The sequence below is a fragment of the Struthio camelus genome, chromosome 3, assembly GCF_040807025.1.
Source record: "Struthio camelus isolate bStrCam1 chromosome 3, bStrCam1.hap1, whole genome shotgun sequence".
In the NCBI taxonomy this organism is placed as follows: Eukaryota; Metazoa; Chordata; class Aves; order Struthioniformes; family Struthionidae; genus Struthio; species Struthio camelus.
In genome coordinates, this window is record NC_090944.1 from 99,581,275 (window position 1) to 99,599,212 (window position 17,938).

The window sequence follows — 17,938 nt, forward strand, 5'->3', positions numbered from 1 at the left end:
TTGTGAATGATGTTTGGCTCTGTGCTAGGAGTTAGAGTACGGGGGGAAGTGATCATTTTGTCCATTTTCAGTGCAGTTCTCCCTCTGTAACTGTGACTGTCACTCTGTTCGAGCTGCCTTCAGGTCTCTTCCTCCCTTCTGTTACTTGCTTTTGCGATGACTTTAAAGTCCGTCTGAATCTATGAGCTCTCATTTGAGCCCTCAGCTTTCTCCTCCTTCTCTCTTCCCTTTCTTCATTGATTTGGCTGTCTGATTCCTTCCTTTTTCCCACTCTTGATTTTTTTGCTACTCACCCTGGCCCCTGCCCCATACGGTTCTACTATGTTCTCCTCTTTTGCAGCATCTTTGATGGTAATCCCTGATCTTGCAGATTGTCTCACTACAAATTTGTTCTTTCCTCCTTCTCTCCCTAGTCTCCAGCCTTTCCTTTCTCATCTTAAAAAAGTCCACCCACATCCTACTGCTCTGTTTCCCTTTCCTTTTCTGTCCAGTGTGACCCTCTGGGGTTCTTTTGTGTCGGTTCAAAATGCACTCTTTCTTGGCTGCACTCTGCCCTTAAGCTCCTGTGGAACAGCTCTCTCCAAAGTTTTTAATGAGTGCTTGCTTACCCAGGTCTCGTAATCAATAGTCCATAGTCATCCTTCTGAACTGTTGAATACCTTTACTATAGCACTTATGCTTTTCTTCGTGTCCTATGTTTTGGAGGCATTTTCTATAACCATTTTAACAGAATTATTCAAATACTGGTTTAAGCTGTCCTTGTCTATGACACTTGAAGACAACTAGCATGCAGGTTGAAACACTGTGTTTGTCGTGATGATTAGAACTGCTTCCCTTGTCGACCTCTTTTTTCTCTTGGAGCCGGATTGCAAGATACTTGGTTCATGAGTCATCTTTTTGGTCTGCTTAGCAAAATGAAATCTTTGGATCAAATCTTTAAGACCTGTGAAAGTGAAGATACTCGTAAATAATACTGAAGTCTTGTAGGAACAGTCTATAAACTGTTTCTCTAGATACGAAAGAATGCAGGTAGTACTTGAATTGTACAGTTTTTTCCAATGTGAAATAGCTTTACAGATGCATTTTTATTCCAAATTGGTTCTATCTCAAACTTATTTAAAGTTTTAAAGGAAGCCTGCCACAGGTTTAGCTCCACTGGCAGGACAAGCCAGTCTATATGGTTGGAAATGAGAAGATGGAGGAGGGACTGTCCTTTTTGTGCTCCCCCGGGGCTAGTACAGCAGTGTGCAGCTCAGACCTGGGCTGACAGTGTCAGAAACAATGTGCTTTTTAATATGTAGGTGACAGTGGAACTGTTGTATGAGAGCAACTGCTTTACTGTAAGATAGTTCTATGGATAAACTTAAATTGCTGAGATCCAAAGAGTGGGACTCTTCATGTTATTTTTGGTTAGCAGCCTGCTCCTTCAGGCTATTTGGTAGATTGCTGAAGTTTCAGCAGCTTTGGGAACAACTTTTATACAAGAGTTACAGCTCTTGAACGAGCACCTTTTGTGATCAAGGGACAGTCAGTTTCAAGGAGGCAGAGTCACTGGAGCTCTTGGGACCTTCTTCTTCTGTCATTAATTTTCTTCTCTGTCTTTAGTGAAAAGAAACAAAAGATGCTATTGTGTGCGTATCCCTCACGTGCCTATGTGTCGTCACATGCACAAGGACTGTTCTGCAGTATGAAATTTGCACTGTTAGGCTTTAAAAAGGCAAGAAATGTAGCCATCCCATACATGACTGAAGCAACTCTTTCCTTCTGCCCTTGACAGCTGCAGTATCATATCCCTTTCAGATGTGGTTGTGATTTTCCTGGGACATGAATCTAACCACAGTATTTCCTCAGTGTATTCCTTTTGATTGGCTTTGCATTCCCCTGCACAGTGAGCACGACTTTCTGTTTTATGCTAGTGTACCTCATGTAAAGTGACTAACTGCAGTGGCAGTGGCGATTCCTGCTTTGCTTAAGTTTCCCTTGAGGGCTACTAGAACAAGTTCATGATTTCCCCTGTGCCTCACTTCACCAGGTGAAGGATTCCTGCGGTTAAAGGACCAGCGTACTGCACATCTTTCTCCATCTTCCTCAGTAAAGTATATATCTCTGTTGTGTTTGCAAAGCCAGGCCTCCATGGCTGAACCACCGAGAGCTTTATCGCTCCACCTGGCCTCCCTTTACCTGTGCCTACACACATTGCTCCTATTTCCTTTCTCCCTCTTATTAAAATTATTAACAGAAAGGAAAGACATGGCCAAGCAAACTGTACTCGTTCTTCCAGTGAGGTCCGCTGCTGCATACAGGTTACATCCACTATTGGTTTTGTATCTTTTAAACTATAAACTCTCCTCAATAGAGATGATTTCAGTGTAAGAGGAGCCAAAGCCAAATGGAGTATTTATATGGTTCTCCCACTATATAAACATTTATTACTACTAATAAAGCAGTGTATCAGCACAAAGGAGCAGAGCTAGGACTTCATCATCAAAACTAACAGCCATAGTTGCAGGGGTTTTTCTTTTGACATACCTCTATAAATAATTAGATTACAAGACACCCGAGGGCATACATTATCTTATCCTGTAACAATAACACCATGAGGAAGGTGACAACGTTCTCCTTTTGGCCAAGTGCCTGGGAAGACACCAAGGTATATGATTAATAGAGAGCATTAACACACACCCTTGCATTTCATAAAGCTTAGTTATAATGCTGTATTATGTCCCTTGTGGAGTGTTATTATTTCTGTACCTGATGGTCCTGCTTTTGTCACTGAGTGGCCAGAATCCCCATAGCAGTGGAGTGGGAGGAAGGGGAAGACAAAGACAATACATATGATTAAATAACACAGAAACTTCCCCCCTCCCAAGACAAAGCTGGTAACAGGATTGATTAAATAAGTCCTCAGAAAAATAATCGTTCCAAGACTCCAGTTGGATCTTCTTCTCCAGCATTCCCTCCATTTGGGGAACAGTGCTGAGTTTGCTTCTCCCATACAGAGAGTGAAATGCTGAGCAACAAAAACTCCTGTGAATTTCCTGAGCGTAGTATTTATTCTTACTGCTTCACGTTCCATTCATGAACTCTGTATTACTGCCCTAAACAAAAGTAATTATTGTTTGTCTCTTTTCTGTATAAAGCATTTTGAATACAGTACTAGCACTGATTCTCATAAAGCGGAAGGACCTGCCAGAGGAAGATATGGGGAGACACTAGCCGTGCTATGCCCCCTCACCTCTGCCTGTGCCTCACCTAGTCAGCCTTGATGCAGTCGGTCATGGCAAGTTACGGGGGGTTACAGGGTCCCTCTGCTGGGTAACAATGAACGGTCAGGGGGATTGGAGGGAGCGGAGAGCCCTTGGAGGTCAGGCAGTGGCGGTGGAGGACACTGATTGGAGCAAGAGGTCGGGAAAGAGACCAATACTGGCAGAGGGGCTAGAAAAAAGGCTGGCGAATGGCAAAGTTTGGTGGACATGGTTAGACCACAGCAGGATGGAACAGAGCTGTGCTAGGCTATTTAAGTAAGCAGCTGGGGGAAGAGGATCATGGTATGGGAATGAGAACAAGGAAGAAAGTTGGATGGAAAAAGCCTGGGGTAAACACTGTTTGAAGGAAAGAGCACTGAGAAGTTGGGTGTGCAAAGAGCATAGCAAAAAGGATGTGAACCCATGATAACACAACTCTGCTATGGAGTAGTAAAGCTTCACAGTGCTGCTGAATCTCACCATTCCTCACCATTCCAGGCACAAATTACCAACAAAAAACTTCATGGCAAATTCTGAGTCACCTCCTGCTTCTCTTTTGCTTGTCCATAAAAAGAAGGCAGCCTGCTGCTGCTGCCAGCTCATCTGCTAAGTTCAGTGGCTGGGGCATTTTAGTGCCTAGGAAGGTTCCAGGCCTGCTGATGTCTCACTGAAATGTAAACATACCTCCACACGAAATTACGCACAAATACATAAGAGCATACAGGTTGTGAAATCAATCACTGCAGCGGCACGGAATGCTAGAATTAAGGTTGTCCTGGTAATCTTACTTTGGTCCCGTGGACTCTGTGTTGTGCCATCTTTGACTGCAGGATTCTTTTCTTTTTCCATAAAATTAGCATATTTTTCGGGGCACATGAATGATGTGCTCTGAGCATGAATCAGGACTATACAGTGATGGGGCCGTTGTCTATAAATTCCTTCCCTAATTTGTAGCAGAAGTTGAAATACGTGTAGAAGACGGGGCAGAGGACTGCAGAAGAGAAGGGAGCTGGTTTAGACCTGGTTCTGCCAACAAGTTCCTGCTCTTTGCAAGTGGGCTATTAATTGCATGTTCCTGATTTTATGGGTACCCAGACTAAGAATGAGCTGCTCCATTTCTCTTGAGTGCTTACCCCTGCAACAGAAGTCAAAGGAAGCTGTACTATGAATATAAAATGCTATATAATGCTCAGTACTCTGAAAGATCAGTGCTTCACACCAAACACCTAAACTCAGTGAAGTGTTCAACATTTCGGGCATTATCAGGGAATTATATACCTCACCTCACAGATATTCGTCAGCTCTATTGTACTGATGAGCTCCACAGAGAGAAAAAGCCTTTGAAGGAATCAGTCATTCTGGATTCAGAGCTGAGTTTATATAGTCTTAACAGCACAAAAGGCACAAGTCCACACATTACATGATGAGAATTAAATGAAAAAATGAATAATTTCTTATTCAGTGATCACTGTTTATCCTATGCACTGACTGAGGCGGGGGTCTAGTGGAAAAATAGTATCCAGTCATGAAATTAAAGACTTTGACTTAATGCATACGGACAATTGGTATTTAGGTAATGTCCAAGCAAACTTACCATGATCTTGAATGCTTCATTCTTCTAATGTAAGATTCTATATTGTTTGAATCTGAGTATAATTAATCATGCATGAGGAGAGAAAATACAGATATGTTTATGAGCAGTGAAGAGATGTTCATTTTTCCTTCTTACTGAGCAAGTGAAAGGTCAGTAATTTCTACTGATCCCAGTTTGCATGGTGGAATCTCAGAAGAGAAGGCAGAGTGAAGGCTGTGCTCACTCCAGCGATGCCATGTCTGTCTTTTGGGGTAGTTTAATACCTTCTAGGGTTTAGCTAGAAATAGCTGCAATAGCAGCTATTGAGAGTCTCAGAAAGTGGCAGTATGGGTCCTCCAGGAACTCCTGGAAGGAGGGATGGTGGGAAGTATGAGGAAGCTAAGGGAGCAGCACGGAAAAGAGAGCGCACCTCTCCACCTGGATGGCTGGTACTTCACAGAGCGAACCGGACTTTCCTGCTTGGTGAGCTGCACAGTTCATGTTTTCTAGTTCCGCCGCATCTTACTTGCTGACATATTTGCTAGAGAAATTGGACGGTAGTGTCCTGCCCCTGGGGCTCCTGCCTGTGGCTTTTTCCACAGATAGAGCTTTGCACAGTTTATTTTGGGGTTCTATCTGTGTGGGATGTATGAATAATAGTAGTATTTTGCTGTAACCATGATGACCTAAGGAGCTAGGCAAGAAAAGGAATGTAAGCAGGGATAGTATATTTTATTAGACCAACTGATGCAGTTAGAAAAATTAGATAACTGCAAAGGCCCAGAATGGCCTTACTGATATAAAAGCTTTGGAGTCTGCAGTGCAGCATACTTCTGTCCCCCTTCACTCTTCTCTGTATAGGATATTCCAGTGTTCATGACACGTGATGGTAAATATTTCCTAAACTATAGAAACATGAGTGAATGGGCCAGAAGTACATTTAAAAATGAAGACAGGTATACGAAATGGGGTAATCAAGTTGCTTTCGCATGTCACTTTGTTTGTCTGGGAGCAGAACAGAAATGGATTATTTGCATTCCTTGCAATCTCCCCTCACCCCGCGCTACAGAATTCCCACAGATATTCACTGCTAAAGAAACTGGTGCATTTCCCTGCGCTGTTGTGAGAAACGCTGTGGCCTTCTGCATTCCAGCCCCTGCTCAATAAAATCAGCAACATGCACCCAGGAGCAGCAGTCCTTCCGTGAGCTTCTTCAGTATTTCCTGTGTCTGAGTTTATTTCATGCGGTCAGAAGATCAGCAAAGGTCTTCCCTTCTCTAAGCTCTTCCAGTCCAGGCCTTCTCTTTGTAAAACTTGCGTTTTCACAGGAAATTTTGCTTTTGCAAATATCAGCTCATCTTCCCTAATGAAACAATTCAGAGCCTTTCTTTCTTTCAGGCAGGAATGTCATGTCAGCGTTCAGAAGAACAAAGCATCTATTTTGTGTCTCACACTATCCTTCAAGCAAATTTTAGTTAGACATGTCCAAATTATTTTACCAATGATTTTACTTGCTCAGGATAGGGTGAGTTAAAAACTGATAGTTACTAAGCCATACATTTATGTTATTATGTTCTCTCTGATCTTCTTTCTTTCCTTTAAAAGTTACTAAGTGTTATTAAAAGAGATTAGTGAACCATGAACAGGTGAACATGTCTTATGACAGTGTCTGGAATTGACAAAAACCTGTAACTAGCACATTTTGTCCTCTTTATTGAATTTTTCCACGTACAATAGTGACAGGAGGGTACTTATTTTGTCTGGGTGCAAAGCAAGGTTGATGGTCAAGATACAGACAGTGCTGAATGAGCAAACTGTGAAATTAGAAGTCGGTGTTGGCTGGACTTTTTTTGCTGCTGGATTTCAGGCTCTAATCCTAAAGAAACCTGCCCTTCAGTTTCTATCATCTGATTTATGTCAGAGGGTTATTTGAATTTTAGAATTTCCTCTGTATCATCATTCTTCTTGGAAGTGTGTATTTCAGCACAAGGCAGATGGCACAGATTATTTTAAATTCATAATGCATATATCTGTAGGAGAGCCATGCCACAGTTTGCTGATGCTGGCTGCCTGGGCTATGTATTCCCAGGAGCTCTACATGTTTAGAATGTATTCTTTTGCCCTTTCCCCTGTCGTCTCATGTTTTGCTATGATAGAAGCACTAGCAAATGAAAGGCTTGTTATTGATTTCTGTGCACATGTTAATAATTTCCATGTAACTCTTGCATTGGAGTGGCAGTAACTGATGTACAAAAATTGACATCTTAATTATTCCTTGATGGGAAGGGGGCCACTAAACTGTGATACAGCCTATTAACTCTGGATCTGTGGGTTCAAAGTGGCTTTAAGTTGCAAGTGAAATGCGTGAGGCTGTCTCAGGGTAGTTTTTACGGATGTTTGTGTGCCTCCCAAAGCCTGCAGGCAGTCTTCAGTATGTCCAGAGTAGAAGGAAGCAGAAATCCTGAAACAGAGAATGTTTTCCCCTCAGTATTTCTAGTCTAGCTTAAACCACAAGAACTGGAAATTTCAGGAGAAGCACAGTTTGTAAGCTGCTAAGCCTCATTTCTAGATGTCAAAATATGCATCCAAAAAGCTGTTATTTATTCAATCAAAAGGAGAGGTTGAAGAATTCTGATGTTTATCTGTCACTCCCGTCCAGTAGACATGGGTTCAGTTCACAGAAGTTGGAGCTTTATGCAAAATACCCATGATTTGGGAGCGTTAAATGGATGTCTAAGTACAGACATATATGCGGTCAGTAACAGATACTGAACTGAGAGCCCCAAAAATCTGATCCCAAGGCGCTGAAGGTATTGCCAAGACTGAAAGCCTAAACTCCTGTCATTAGAACAGTGAACTCAATTCCTTTAGTAATAGGTAAATATCAGGCTATTGCTGTCTTTGCTTTCAGCCATATATAACTTTATCAACATCCTTTAGTGTAGGAGCAGCCTTCTTCAAGAGGACCCTATTTCCCAAATAACCAGCCAGTCAACATACACCTCATAGCTGATGATTCCTTTAGAAACTACAACGTGCATTCCTCACCACTGGATTAAGATGACCAGAACAGAAGCGGTATCTATGCATCATTATTCTGTTAAAATTGTCATGCTTCACAATTCCTGTTCTTAGTCCCACCACAGCCACACCCACCATAATGCATCAGCATTTCAAAAGCTATCCTCTTCTGAACGATAGAGTAAATGGCAAAAATAGAAAAAATGATTCCTATCGTAGTGAAAGAAAAGATGTAATGTGAAAGAACAACGGTGAGAAATCTTAAGGCTTGATTGCTGTGTTTTTCACCACTATCATCCAAGATTAATTCCAGTGACTTAACTTGTATGATCCTTGAATTACCCAGGGCCTAGGTAGGCAAGAAAAAAATTAGATCCTCTAATTAATCCAATACATTTTTATCCTCCAGAGCTAGGCCAGAGTTTGCTTGTACACTGTTTACTTTGACTAGAAAGGAAAAGGGCAGCAGTTTGCTGATTGATGCAGTGTTCCTTAACAGTTAGTCTCAAATGCTGGCCTGTGCACCTATACTCGCAGTGGTAACAGTGCTGAAGGAGTGAGCCCAGAAGAAGACAGAACGGGGGACCTGGAAAGAGAAAAGAAGTTTAAATTGTAATCCAGGGTCTTTCAGCTTGCTCAGCTGTAGACGCAAAATGCAAACCTGAGGCATGAAACTAATTAGGATTCCATTAAAAAGAGGGGAAAAAAAATCTTGCTGAGACCCAAGTCACATCACAATGGTCAAAGTGAAACCTCGCTCGCTAATGTAGCCTTAATTCATTTTATTTTGCAGAGACAGCAAGCTCACCATGTTGCTTCGGGAGTCCTTGGGGAATATGAACTGCCGCACCACAATGATAGCTCACATTTCAGCCGCCGCGGGGAACTATGCTGAGACGCTGTCCACCATCCAGATTGCATCAAGGGTCCTCAGGATGAAGAAGAAGAAAACTAAGGTAAGATAGTCTGTAACTCGCTTCTTGTAATGGTGGAGGGGGGAGGGAGAAGGACCCTGAAGGGATCTTTAATGAGGTAGAGCAGCATATAACAAAATCAATAATCATAATTTCAAAGTGAATGGATTGTATGTATCCTGTCCTAAGCGAGTGGCTCCGAGCACATAGCAGAGACTAAGGGGATAAAAGCTTCAGCCTCAGATACAGAGGAGTGAATTCAAACATATCTGTTGTATCAGGTTTGCAAGCAGGCCCCATTTAGTGATATGGCTGTTAGAAAGCATTTATTTTCAGTTATGTTTTTAGTGCTGATGAAATAGTAAGGAATGAAACTGCTTTAGAGTTAAGGGAAATTGGGATTAATGTTTCTCAGAGACAGCAGGAGCAAAATAAATGCAAAGCAGTGTATCCATTGCTGGCACTGTTGCCCCTTTTATTCCCACTGCTTCTACATATGGGTGATAGATTTTTCAAAAAGTAGAGTGGTGGTGGGCTGTATCCACTTCTGTGTTTGTAGAGTCCTGGTTCCTTCTGTAGAGCTTATGTTACGAATTGGGTACAACCAGTGAATTTTCATGTGTTCAGTTCAAATTGATGGCCTATGGATTGACAAAAACTTTTGGTAGAGGCAAGTGGAGGGATTCGGTCTACACAGCATCCCAGCAGTGTGTCCACAGAGAGCTGTGTGCACCTATACAATTCCACACACTACCTTTTGGTAGTATGACCAAAAGGAGACTGTATTTATTTTCTGTGCCTTATTTATGTAATAATTTTTCTTGTTCTCTTGATACACACATGCGTGAAAAATCAGCAACACCTTTGATAGCTGGCTGGTTTCTTTGTTCAGGCTTGATTAAGGGACAGATCCTAATACATTTGTTCAGTACCTTTTTTGGAAGTCTTATAACTCTTAGAGTGGCACACTGAGGGCTGGAGCATCCGTTTCTATTTTGAACACTGTTGTGTGTTTTCTGTAAGACTGTGGGTAACAAACATAAGTGCCACGTGCCTCAGTTTACAGCTTTCCCACTTCAGATATAACTGTGACTCTTTTGCGCATGTGCCTCATGCAAGGTGCCATTTGAAACGCTGAAATGTCGTGGTCTCTGTTTCTCTCCCATATTGCAGTACACATCCAGTTCTTCTGGAGGAGAGAGCTCTTGTGAGGAAGGCAGGATGCGAAGGCCAACCCAGCTGAGACCTTTCCATTCTCGAAACACTGTTGACCCAGACTTCCCTATTTTACATCTATCAAGCGATCCTGATTATTCATCCAGCAGTGAACAGTCCTGTGACACAGTGATTTACGTTGGCCCCAATGGCACTGCCCTTTCTGATAAGGAACTGACAGATAATGAGGGTCCCCCTGACTTTGTTCCCATAGTTCCTGCGCTGCAGAAGAGCAAAAATGAGGGCAAGTTAGAGGAGGTTTGTGAATCAGGACCCAGCACATCGGAAAGAGACTGCCTGAAGTGCAACACCTTTGCAGAGCTCCAGGAGAGGCTAGATTGCATAGACGGCAGTGAAGAGACCGACAAATTTCCCTTTGAAGAGATGCCTGCTCAATTTAGCTCAGACCAGATGTCTAAGTGCTCTGTCTCAAGCCAACTGGCAGAGCTTAGTCACTTGCCGGAGTCAGATAAGGAAGATACCATACCAGAATGTCAGTATCCTGAGAGAGAAGCCAAGGAAAATATAAATGCAACACCCAGCAAAACTAAGAGAAATCACTCCCCTGTTCCTTCTGGAGCTCTCACTAATGTTTCAACTCCTTCTTCTCCAAGGAGCGTAACTGGCAGCTCTAGTAAAGAGCTTAGCTCTTCCCAGTTAGCACACAGCACAAGCTTGCAGAGCAGCAGAGAAGGTCTCAACACCTGTGGCTTTGTGGAAGGCAAACCTAGGCCAATGGGTTCGCCCCGGCTTGGCATTGCAAGCCTCTCCAAGACATCTGAGTACAAGCCACCAACCTCTCCTTCCCAGAGATGCAAGGTCTATACACAGAAAGGAGTCTTGCCCAGCCCCACTCCCCCACCAGCTCCCTTGAGTAAGGATGCTGGGGTGATGTCCAGTGAATCCTCACTGCAGCCAGAAATCCGGACCCCTCCTGTAGGAATGAGCCCACAAATCATGAAGAAGTCAGTGTGCTCCAGCAATGGGGAATTTGAAGAGACCATTCTTGACGAAGATCAGCAACAAAACATTTCACCAGAATCCAGGAAGGAGACTTTAAGCACCACCATGGTGACTGTGCAACAGCCATTAGAGCTGAATGGAGAGGATGAGCTGGTGTTCACCCTCGTAGAAGAACTAACCATTAGTGGGGTCCTTGACAATGGGCGCCCAACCAGTATCATCAGTTTTAACAGTGACTGCTCTGTGCAGGCTTTGGCCTCTGGGTCTAGGCCAGTCAGTATTATCAGCAGCATCAGTGAAGACCTTGAATGTTACTCCAGTGCAGCTCCTGTGTCTGAGGTCAGCATCACACAGTTCCTTCCACTGCCAAAATTGGGACTAGATGACAAATCCCAGGATGATGGCAGCAGGCGCTCATCCATCAGCTCATGGTTGAGTGAAATGAGCACAGGGAGTGACGGTGAACAGTCGTGCCACAGTTTCATAGCCCAGGCTTGCTATGGTCATGGGGAAGCAATGGCAGAGCCTCCTGTCTCTGAGTTTGCAAGCACCGTACAAAGTGCTAGCGTGATTTGTGTAAATGACAAACAGAAGCCAGTAGCTGACAACATGCTCATACTGTCAGAAATGGGTGAGGAAGCTTTCGGCAAAGTGCCACCCATCAAAGGCTGTAAAATATCAGCTGTAGGGAAAACGACTGTCACAATCAAAAACACTGCAAGCCTCAGCAGCTGTGAGGGCTACATCCCAATGAAGACAAACATTACCGTTTATCCCTGTATTGCTGTTAATCCTTTTAAAGCACAAGACACCGATGATGCTGTATCGGCAGTAACTACAGACTCAAAAGTTGCTCATCCCCATGAAGGGAAGGAATCCAGTGCTAAAAAGGATCCCAAATTTGAAGACCCTTGGCTAAAGAGAGAAGAAGATGTAAAAAAGGACAGCTCGGGGAGCAGTGATGGGCCAAAGCCTGACACGTCCACAGTTTCAGCCAAGCCTGAGCAAAGCACAAAGCAGACCTCAGTGGACAGGTTTAGCAGCAGCAGCAGTGGGGACACCTCTATCTCCCCAGGATCTGACAGTCTAAAGAGGATCGTGGATGGGTGTGAGATGGCAGCTTCGGGCTCTGCAACCCAAAGCCCTGTTCATTCCACTGACAGCTTGAAGAACAGTAGTCTCCCTCGAGGGCTCCCGAAGGCAAGCAAGCCGGAGGAGCCTGAAGGTGTTCTCCATCCTACTGCCACTGACAACAGCAGCATCAGCTCTTCTGCCCTTCCCCAGTTTTCTAAGGCTAGCCTAGACAAAAAAATGGCCTCTCCCAAACACTGTGTCCTCACTCGTCCCAAAGGGACCCCTCCTCTGCCTCCGGTGAGAAAGTCAAGCTTGGATCAGAGGAACAGAGCCAGCCCCCAACACAGTGCCGCCAGCAGCACCACAAGTAGTCCCTCCAGCCAGCCTGTGTCTTTCCTGGCAAGCTTTCCTGATGAGCTGAATGGCAAACAGAAGGGCCCTGGCATTGACAGCAGCAGCAGCAGCAACAGCAGCAGCAAGTTATTTAGTGCCAAACTTGAGCAGCTTGCCAGCAGGACCAACTCCCTTGGGAGGGCCACAGGAAGCCACTATGAGTGTTTGTCACTGGAAAGAGCAGAAAGCCTGTCCTCAGTGAGCTCCAAAATGAGCCCTGGCAAAGACACTACCATGCCTAGGGCTGGAAGGAGCCTCAGCCGCAGTGTCATGTCCTCACCAACCAACTCGGGCCTCTCGCAGTCTGCAGGTGCCTCCCCAAAAGCCAGTCAATCTAAGATCTCTGCAGTCAGCAAGCTCCTGTTGGCAAGTCCCAAGGCCCGAAGCCTGTCTGCCTCTGCCACCAAAACACTCAGCTTTTCCACCAAGTCTCTGCCTCAGTCCATAGTGCAGAGTTCCAATTTGCCTCCGAGTGGGAAGAGCATGTCCTGGTCAACACAATCCCTCAGCAGAAACCGAGGCTCCAATCTTGCTTCCAAATTGCCTCTTCGAGCTGTCAATGGACGCATTTCAGAGCTACTCCAAGGGAGCACAAGTGCTAGAGCTTTACAGCTGCGTGGAAACTCCGAGGCAGATGAGCGTGGGGGCCTTCATGGAGAGGAGAAACCAGCTATTCACATGCTGCCTTCACCTTACAGCAAGATCACCCCTCCTCGGAAACCTCACCGCTGTAGCAGTGGCCATGGAAGTGACAACAGCAGTGTCCTGAGTGGGGAGCTGCCCCCAGCCATGGGGAAAACTGCTCTTTTCTACCACAGTGGGGGAAGCAGTGGCTATGAGAGCATGATGAGAGACAGCGAAGCAACAGGGAGCGCTTCTTCAGCGCAAGACTCTATGAGTGAGAATAGCAGCTCTGCTAGTGGGAGGTGCCGAAGTCTCAAAAATCCAAAGAAGCGATCAAATGCAGGTAAGTTCATGGTGGTATGAAAGAGGAATACAGACCGAAGAGGCTAGCTACTTCCTGGGTGGGAGGCTAGCCCTGAAGAAGCCTAATTCAATGTCAGCTGTATCTAGTAGCGGACACGTGAGGCCAGGCTAAGTGTCCTAAGCTCTGAGCTTCTTCAGTTTGTCACAGCATGCACCCATCCTATGTGGGTTTGCATTGTCTTTGCAATGGAGTATCCCCTTAAACCATTTCACTTAGGTTTATTTCACATTAACAGAAAAACATTAATCCATAAAGATGGTTGATGTTGGCAATGGCAGCTACTTTCAGGTATTTATTACAAAAATATTCTTCTGATTTAATTCCAGGAAGATGCTTTTGTGAGGTAGAGAGATTTAACTGTTAAGCACTTTGGGCAGAGACTCCCTTCTTGGTATGCATGTGTTTCAGCAACACCAGATCAGAGGCTTTCTGAATAGCAGTATTTGTCCTGAGCTCCCCTTTACTCTGTGTGCTCTCTGTATGCCCAAAGGTGCAAAGATGCCTGGCAGCAGCTGAAACTGCCATTCAGTTCCTTCTTAGCACCCATATTGGCAGATGGAACAAAGTCGTGCCCCAGGTCCTTGAAACATGATATTCCTGCCTCTTTGACTCCTGTCTTTTAACTTTTGAGTTACGGATCCTTCTTTTCCCAGTAATTTATTAATAACAAATTATATTAATAATAATATAAATAAGGGAACTACTGCACTGAAGTATTTGCAAATCTGAGAGCTTTGTAGCGATCCCCGGAACAATTCATCTTTATTCAGACATAATCCTCAGTAGCCTTCACACTACATCAGGGCTTTCTACCAGATAGCAAAGGCCTCCTGGGCCATGTCGGGAGTCCAGACAGTTGTAGCTGGTACATCTTCCCACCAGAGTGTTACCGTTCCAGAGGTTTGTAGGGAAAAGGAGGTTCCATCAGCTGGTCACCTCACCTTTCTCCTGGGGCAGGTTTCCCAACCTGCAGCAATTCCTAATATGTGAGTCTTGCCTAACCTCCCTTTGAGCAAAATGCTTATTGGGAATGGTACTGGCATGTACAGTACAGGTATTTGAAGTAAGAGTGACTACTTATCCTACAGTAGCTCCAGCTGCCCATTAGGAGCTGCAGCTCCTAATTCACCAGCCATTCCCACTTGCTGGGATACTAACCTCTGGGATTTGTATGCAGTGAACTGGAGTGATGCCATAGCTGTCCATTCCTCTGTGCTCTTAATTGTGGTTGCAGGAAGAATGTGTGCAGCACAGATGTGACTACAACAGATACCACTGTTAAAATCATACCCAGGCCAGTGGGCGCATCCATAAGTGCATGGCTGATTGTATGTGTTCAAAGGACACATCAGAAAGTGATCACTCTACATAGTGCAAGCACAAACCAAGTGACAAAATAATCCTTCTGCCACTTGCCTCCTATGAGAAAAACTCTCTTCTGTCCCTTCAGTAAAGTTGGTAATAAATTCATATTCCTCTTTTTGAGGAATTGTTCCTCAAATAGCTCCCTTCAAATCTAAATTGTTTAATGGTGACTGGCAAGGAAAAGAAGGATAATTTTGTATGTTGTGGAAAAGAGAACCAAAGCTGACCACACAGATTGCCTTTCTGGGAGTGTGCTACCAGAACATAGCAGTTTATGTCTTGTGGGGAAGCTGCCCATATGATGGGCTTTGCCCATGGGACGTTTAGTTTTTTTGGATTCTATAATGAATTATGGATCTCTTGCTTTCTAATTGCCTTAGTAGTGTGGAGGTTAAGGCATCCAGTAATAGTCTTTGAGAGATGTTCATCTACAGTAGAAAAGTGGCTCTGTATTCTTTCCTTATGTTTGTCTTAGGGAAAAAGCTTTGTCAGTCCTGCTCCCATGACAGTCTGTGCTTCCTCCCAGTACTTCTGAAGTAGTTGGCCAATTTCAACAAAATTTGACACAGAAATAGATGTAAAATGTTAACAAGTTCTGTGAAAACAGGCAGCTGTGCAGCAGAGAGAACAGAGAGGAAAACTGCAATGTAGATCTGCTTATTACTTATTTTTTACCTTACTTATTACTTATTTACCTTACTTATTAGACACTAGAGAACCCTCTGCTCCTGAGGAAGACACCTGAAAAAACTACCTTAACTGCAAGAAAAGCTTCAGTCAGAGCTTGCACGTTCTTTAGACTTCAGAATCTATCAGCCACAAACCCAAACCAATAGGAGACCAGGATTCATTTGTTCTGAAACTAGTTGTTTCATTTTACTTCTCTCTGCTTTGATACCACATTGGGGACTGGACAAGATATGCGTGAGGAAAATACTATCTTTGCATTGTAGCTATGGAAGAGCTTCAGATCTGCGTGTTCTTTATATCAAGGTTTTCTTTTGGCTCACAACTTTGGCCTTTGATAGTCCTTGTGTAGGACTGAATATTGTGGCAGTGCCTGTGAAAACGGGAGCTGTGAAGAGAGGAGAGATTGGAGACTCAGGTTTCTGGTCACTCTTACAACAGTCTGGAGAACAAAGCTGGGGAGAAAAGGCTTTTTCCTTGGGCTAGGCAGCCTTTGATCCTATCTGCCGTAGTACTGACGCTGGGTTGTTGTGCCATGCTGGTGCGTGAAGGTAGCGACTGATGAGGCAAGCGGTTCGCTTGCCTTAGCAAGGAAGAAGTGGAGTCCAACCTTTGTCATCCTTTTACTGTGGTGTAAAATCTGACATGAATTCCATGTCTTTTTCACCAAACCATGTTTCAGCTAGTGTTGCAGATATCTAGAAGTTGTTGGATATGACTCTCTGGGGTGTTGGGTTTTCAGTGGGACACCTGTGTCCCCGGGAGTTGCCTGCCCAGGTAGCCTCAGCATAGCCTGGCATGTAGACCTCCCTCGAGGGATTTTGCAACCCTTATCTCTTAACTTAGCCTGTCACCTGACATAGGTATGGAGAGAGAGTGTGTGTGTGTGTGTGTGTGTATTTTACTTTTATGAGTGCTTCCTTATATCTTTGCTGCAAGTAATTCCTGCATTGTTATGAATGAGTCGTACGTGTATCTGTATGTAAGTACAACCAGGGATTTTACACAAATTTAAAAAACAGTCTTTACTACCTTCTGTATCTTTAGCATCAAACCAGTGCCCAGGAATTAATAAGCCTTCACTTTCTTATAACACAGCTCCTGTTTGCATTTGGGCTTGCAGCAGTGAAATCATAATTCTGTTTTGATGTGTTTGATAATAGTATAATTTTTCACATGTCAGCAGATTTATGATGGCATAAAACCAGGATTATGACTGCAATGCAGGATAACATGAAGGAGGAACTGAGATATAAGGGAGAACACAGTTGTTCACAAACATATTTTTATTGCATAATATAGAAAAAATGTTATGGTTTATTATATTTCATTTTCTGCAATACTTTTCTTTCTGTAGATTTGTTCTAGTCTGAATGATCTCTCCTAAGGAATGATTTTAATGAAAAAAAAGCATACAAAGGTTCTGAGCTCTTAAAAGATGGATATTATTTTAATACGTAGTGTCAAGAGCATTGGACCTTTCCTGATTTGTGGTCACACATCCACTGTGCTGTAATGGATATGGCACTATAGATATGCTCATTTCAGGTCAGGCAACCTTGTCCACTTTATTTATGATTATTATTAACAGAAATGCTAGCTGTCAGGCACAATCAACATGAATCAGCCCAAGGCCCCTTTAAGAGAAGCTATAAAGAGTCTTTAAGAGAATCACCAGCAGCCCTGTCAGATTTCAAAATTGCTTTTGAAGTTCTGACACATTGGAGAGACATCATTTTTTTCGTGAGATTAAGATCTTGTCTTTCAATGCTCTTAAGTGCCTTATTTGTACGTGTAGGTGCTTCTGCGCTTCTTGTCATGTATTGAGCGTCAGACCTGCATTGACAGCTTTTGAGAGATCAAGTGAGTTCATATGCATCAATGTTAGCTGTGGGTTAAATTTTGGGCTCTACAGGGGCACATGCGCAATTCACAGACAGCCCAGTATTCTACGTACCAAAAAAAAAAAATCAGAAAAATGATTTTCCCCTTGCCTTCTGCTAGCTACTGAAAAATCATGTATTTACATCATGAACCACATAAGCCTTCTCCCTGAAGCTAACCTATCAGTTTAATAAGCATTCCCATCTTTCTAGCATTTAACATTGGTCCTATAACATCATGTCAGCATATATTGTCCCAGAGTGACTGCTTATGGCAGAAAGAGAGCTATTTAGCCCTGATCTATGGCTGTACATTTCGAAGCTTTGTAGAGCTGCTCTTTAACCCACTGCGTGGTGTAAGTAGTATTATAGACCCCATTTTACAGGTGGAGAAATCAAGGCAGAGGGCTTTACTGACTTTCCCAAAGCCTCTCATCAAGTGAGAGCCAGATCCGGGATTAAATTGCAGGCACCCTTGACTCCTAACCGTAGCCTCAGCTGACTCGGCCGCACATCCACTCCTGCCCTTGCTCTTGCCCTTGCCCAGCAGTGGGGCAGGAGGGGCTTTATCTGCAAGCACGCCTTCTCTGCTTTCTTTGCTCACGCCATCAGCCTTT

At 43.8% G+C, this 17,938-nt stretch overlaps 1 protein-coding gene across 2 annotated transcripts in view; it reads left to right on the plus strand.

Moving 5' to 3' along the window:
* The window catches only part of KIF26B (kinesin family member 26B), a 316,787-nt gene that overhangs the window by 278,994 nt on the left and 19,855 nt on the right, over positions 1-17,938 (plus strand). For both annotated transcript variants that reach the window (XM_068939319.1, XM_068939320.1), the window contains 2 exons: positions 8,633-8,795; positions 9,927-13,365. In XM_068939319.1, coding sequence (XP_068795420.1) covers positions 8,633-8,795; positions 9,927-13,365 — 3,602 coding nt within the window. The remainder of the gene's footprint in view (positions 1-8,632; positions 8,796-9,926; positions 13,366-17,938) is intronic.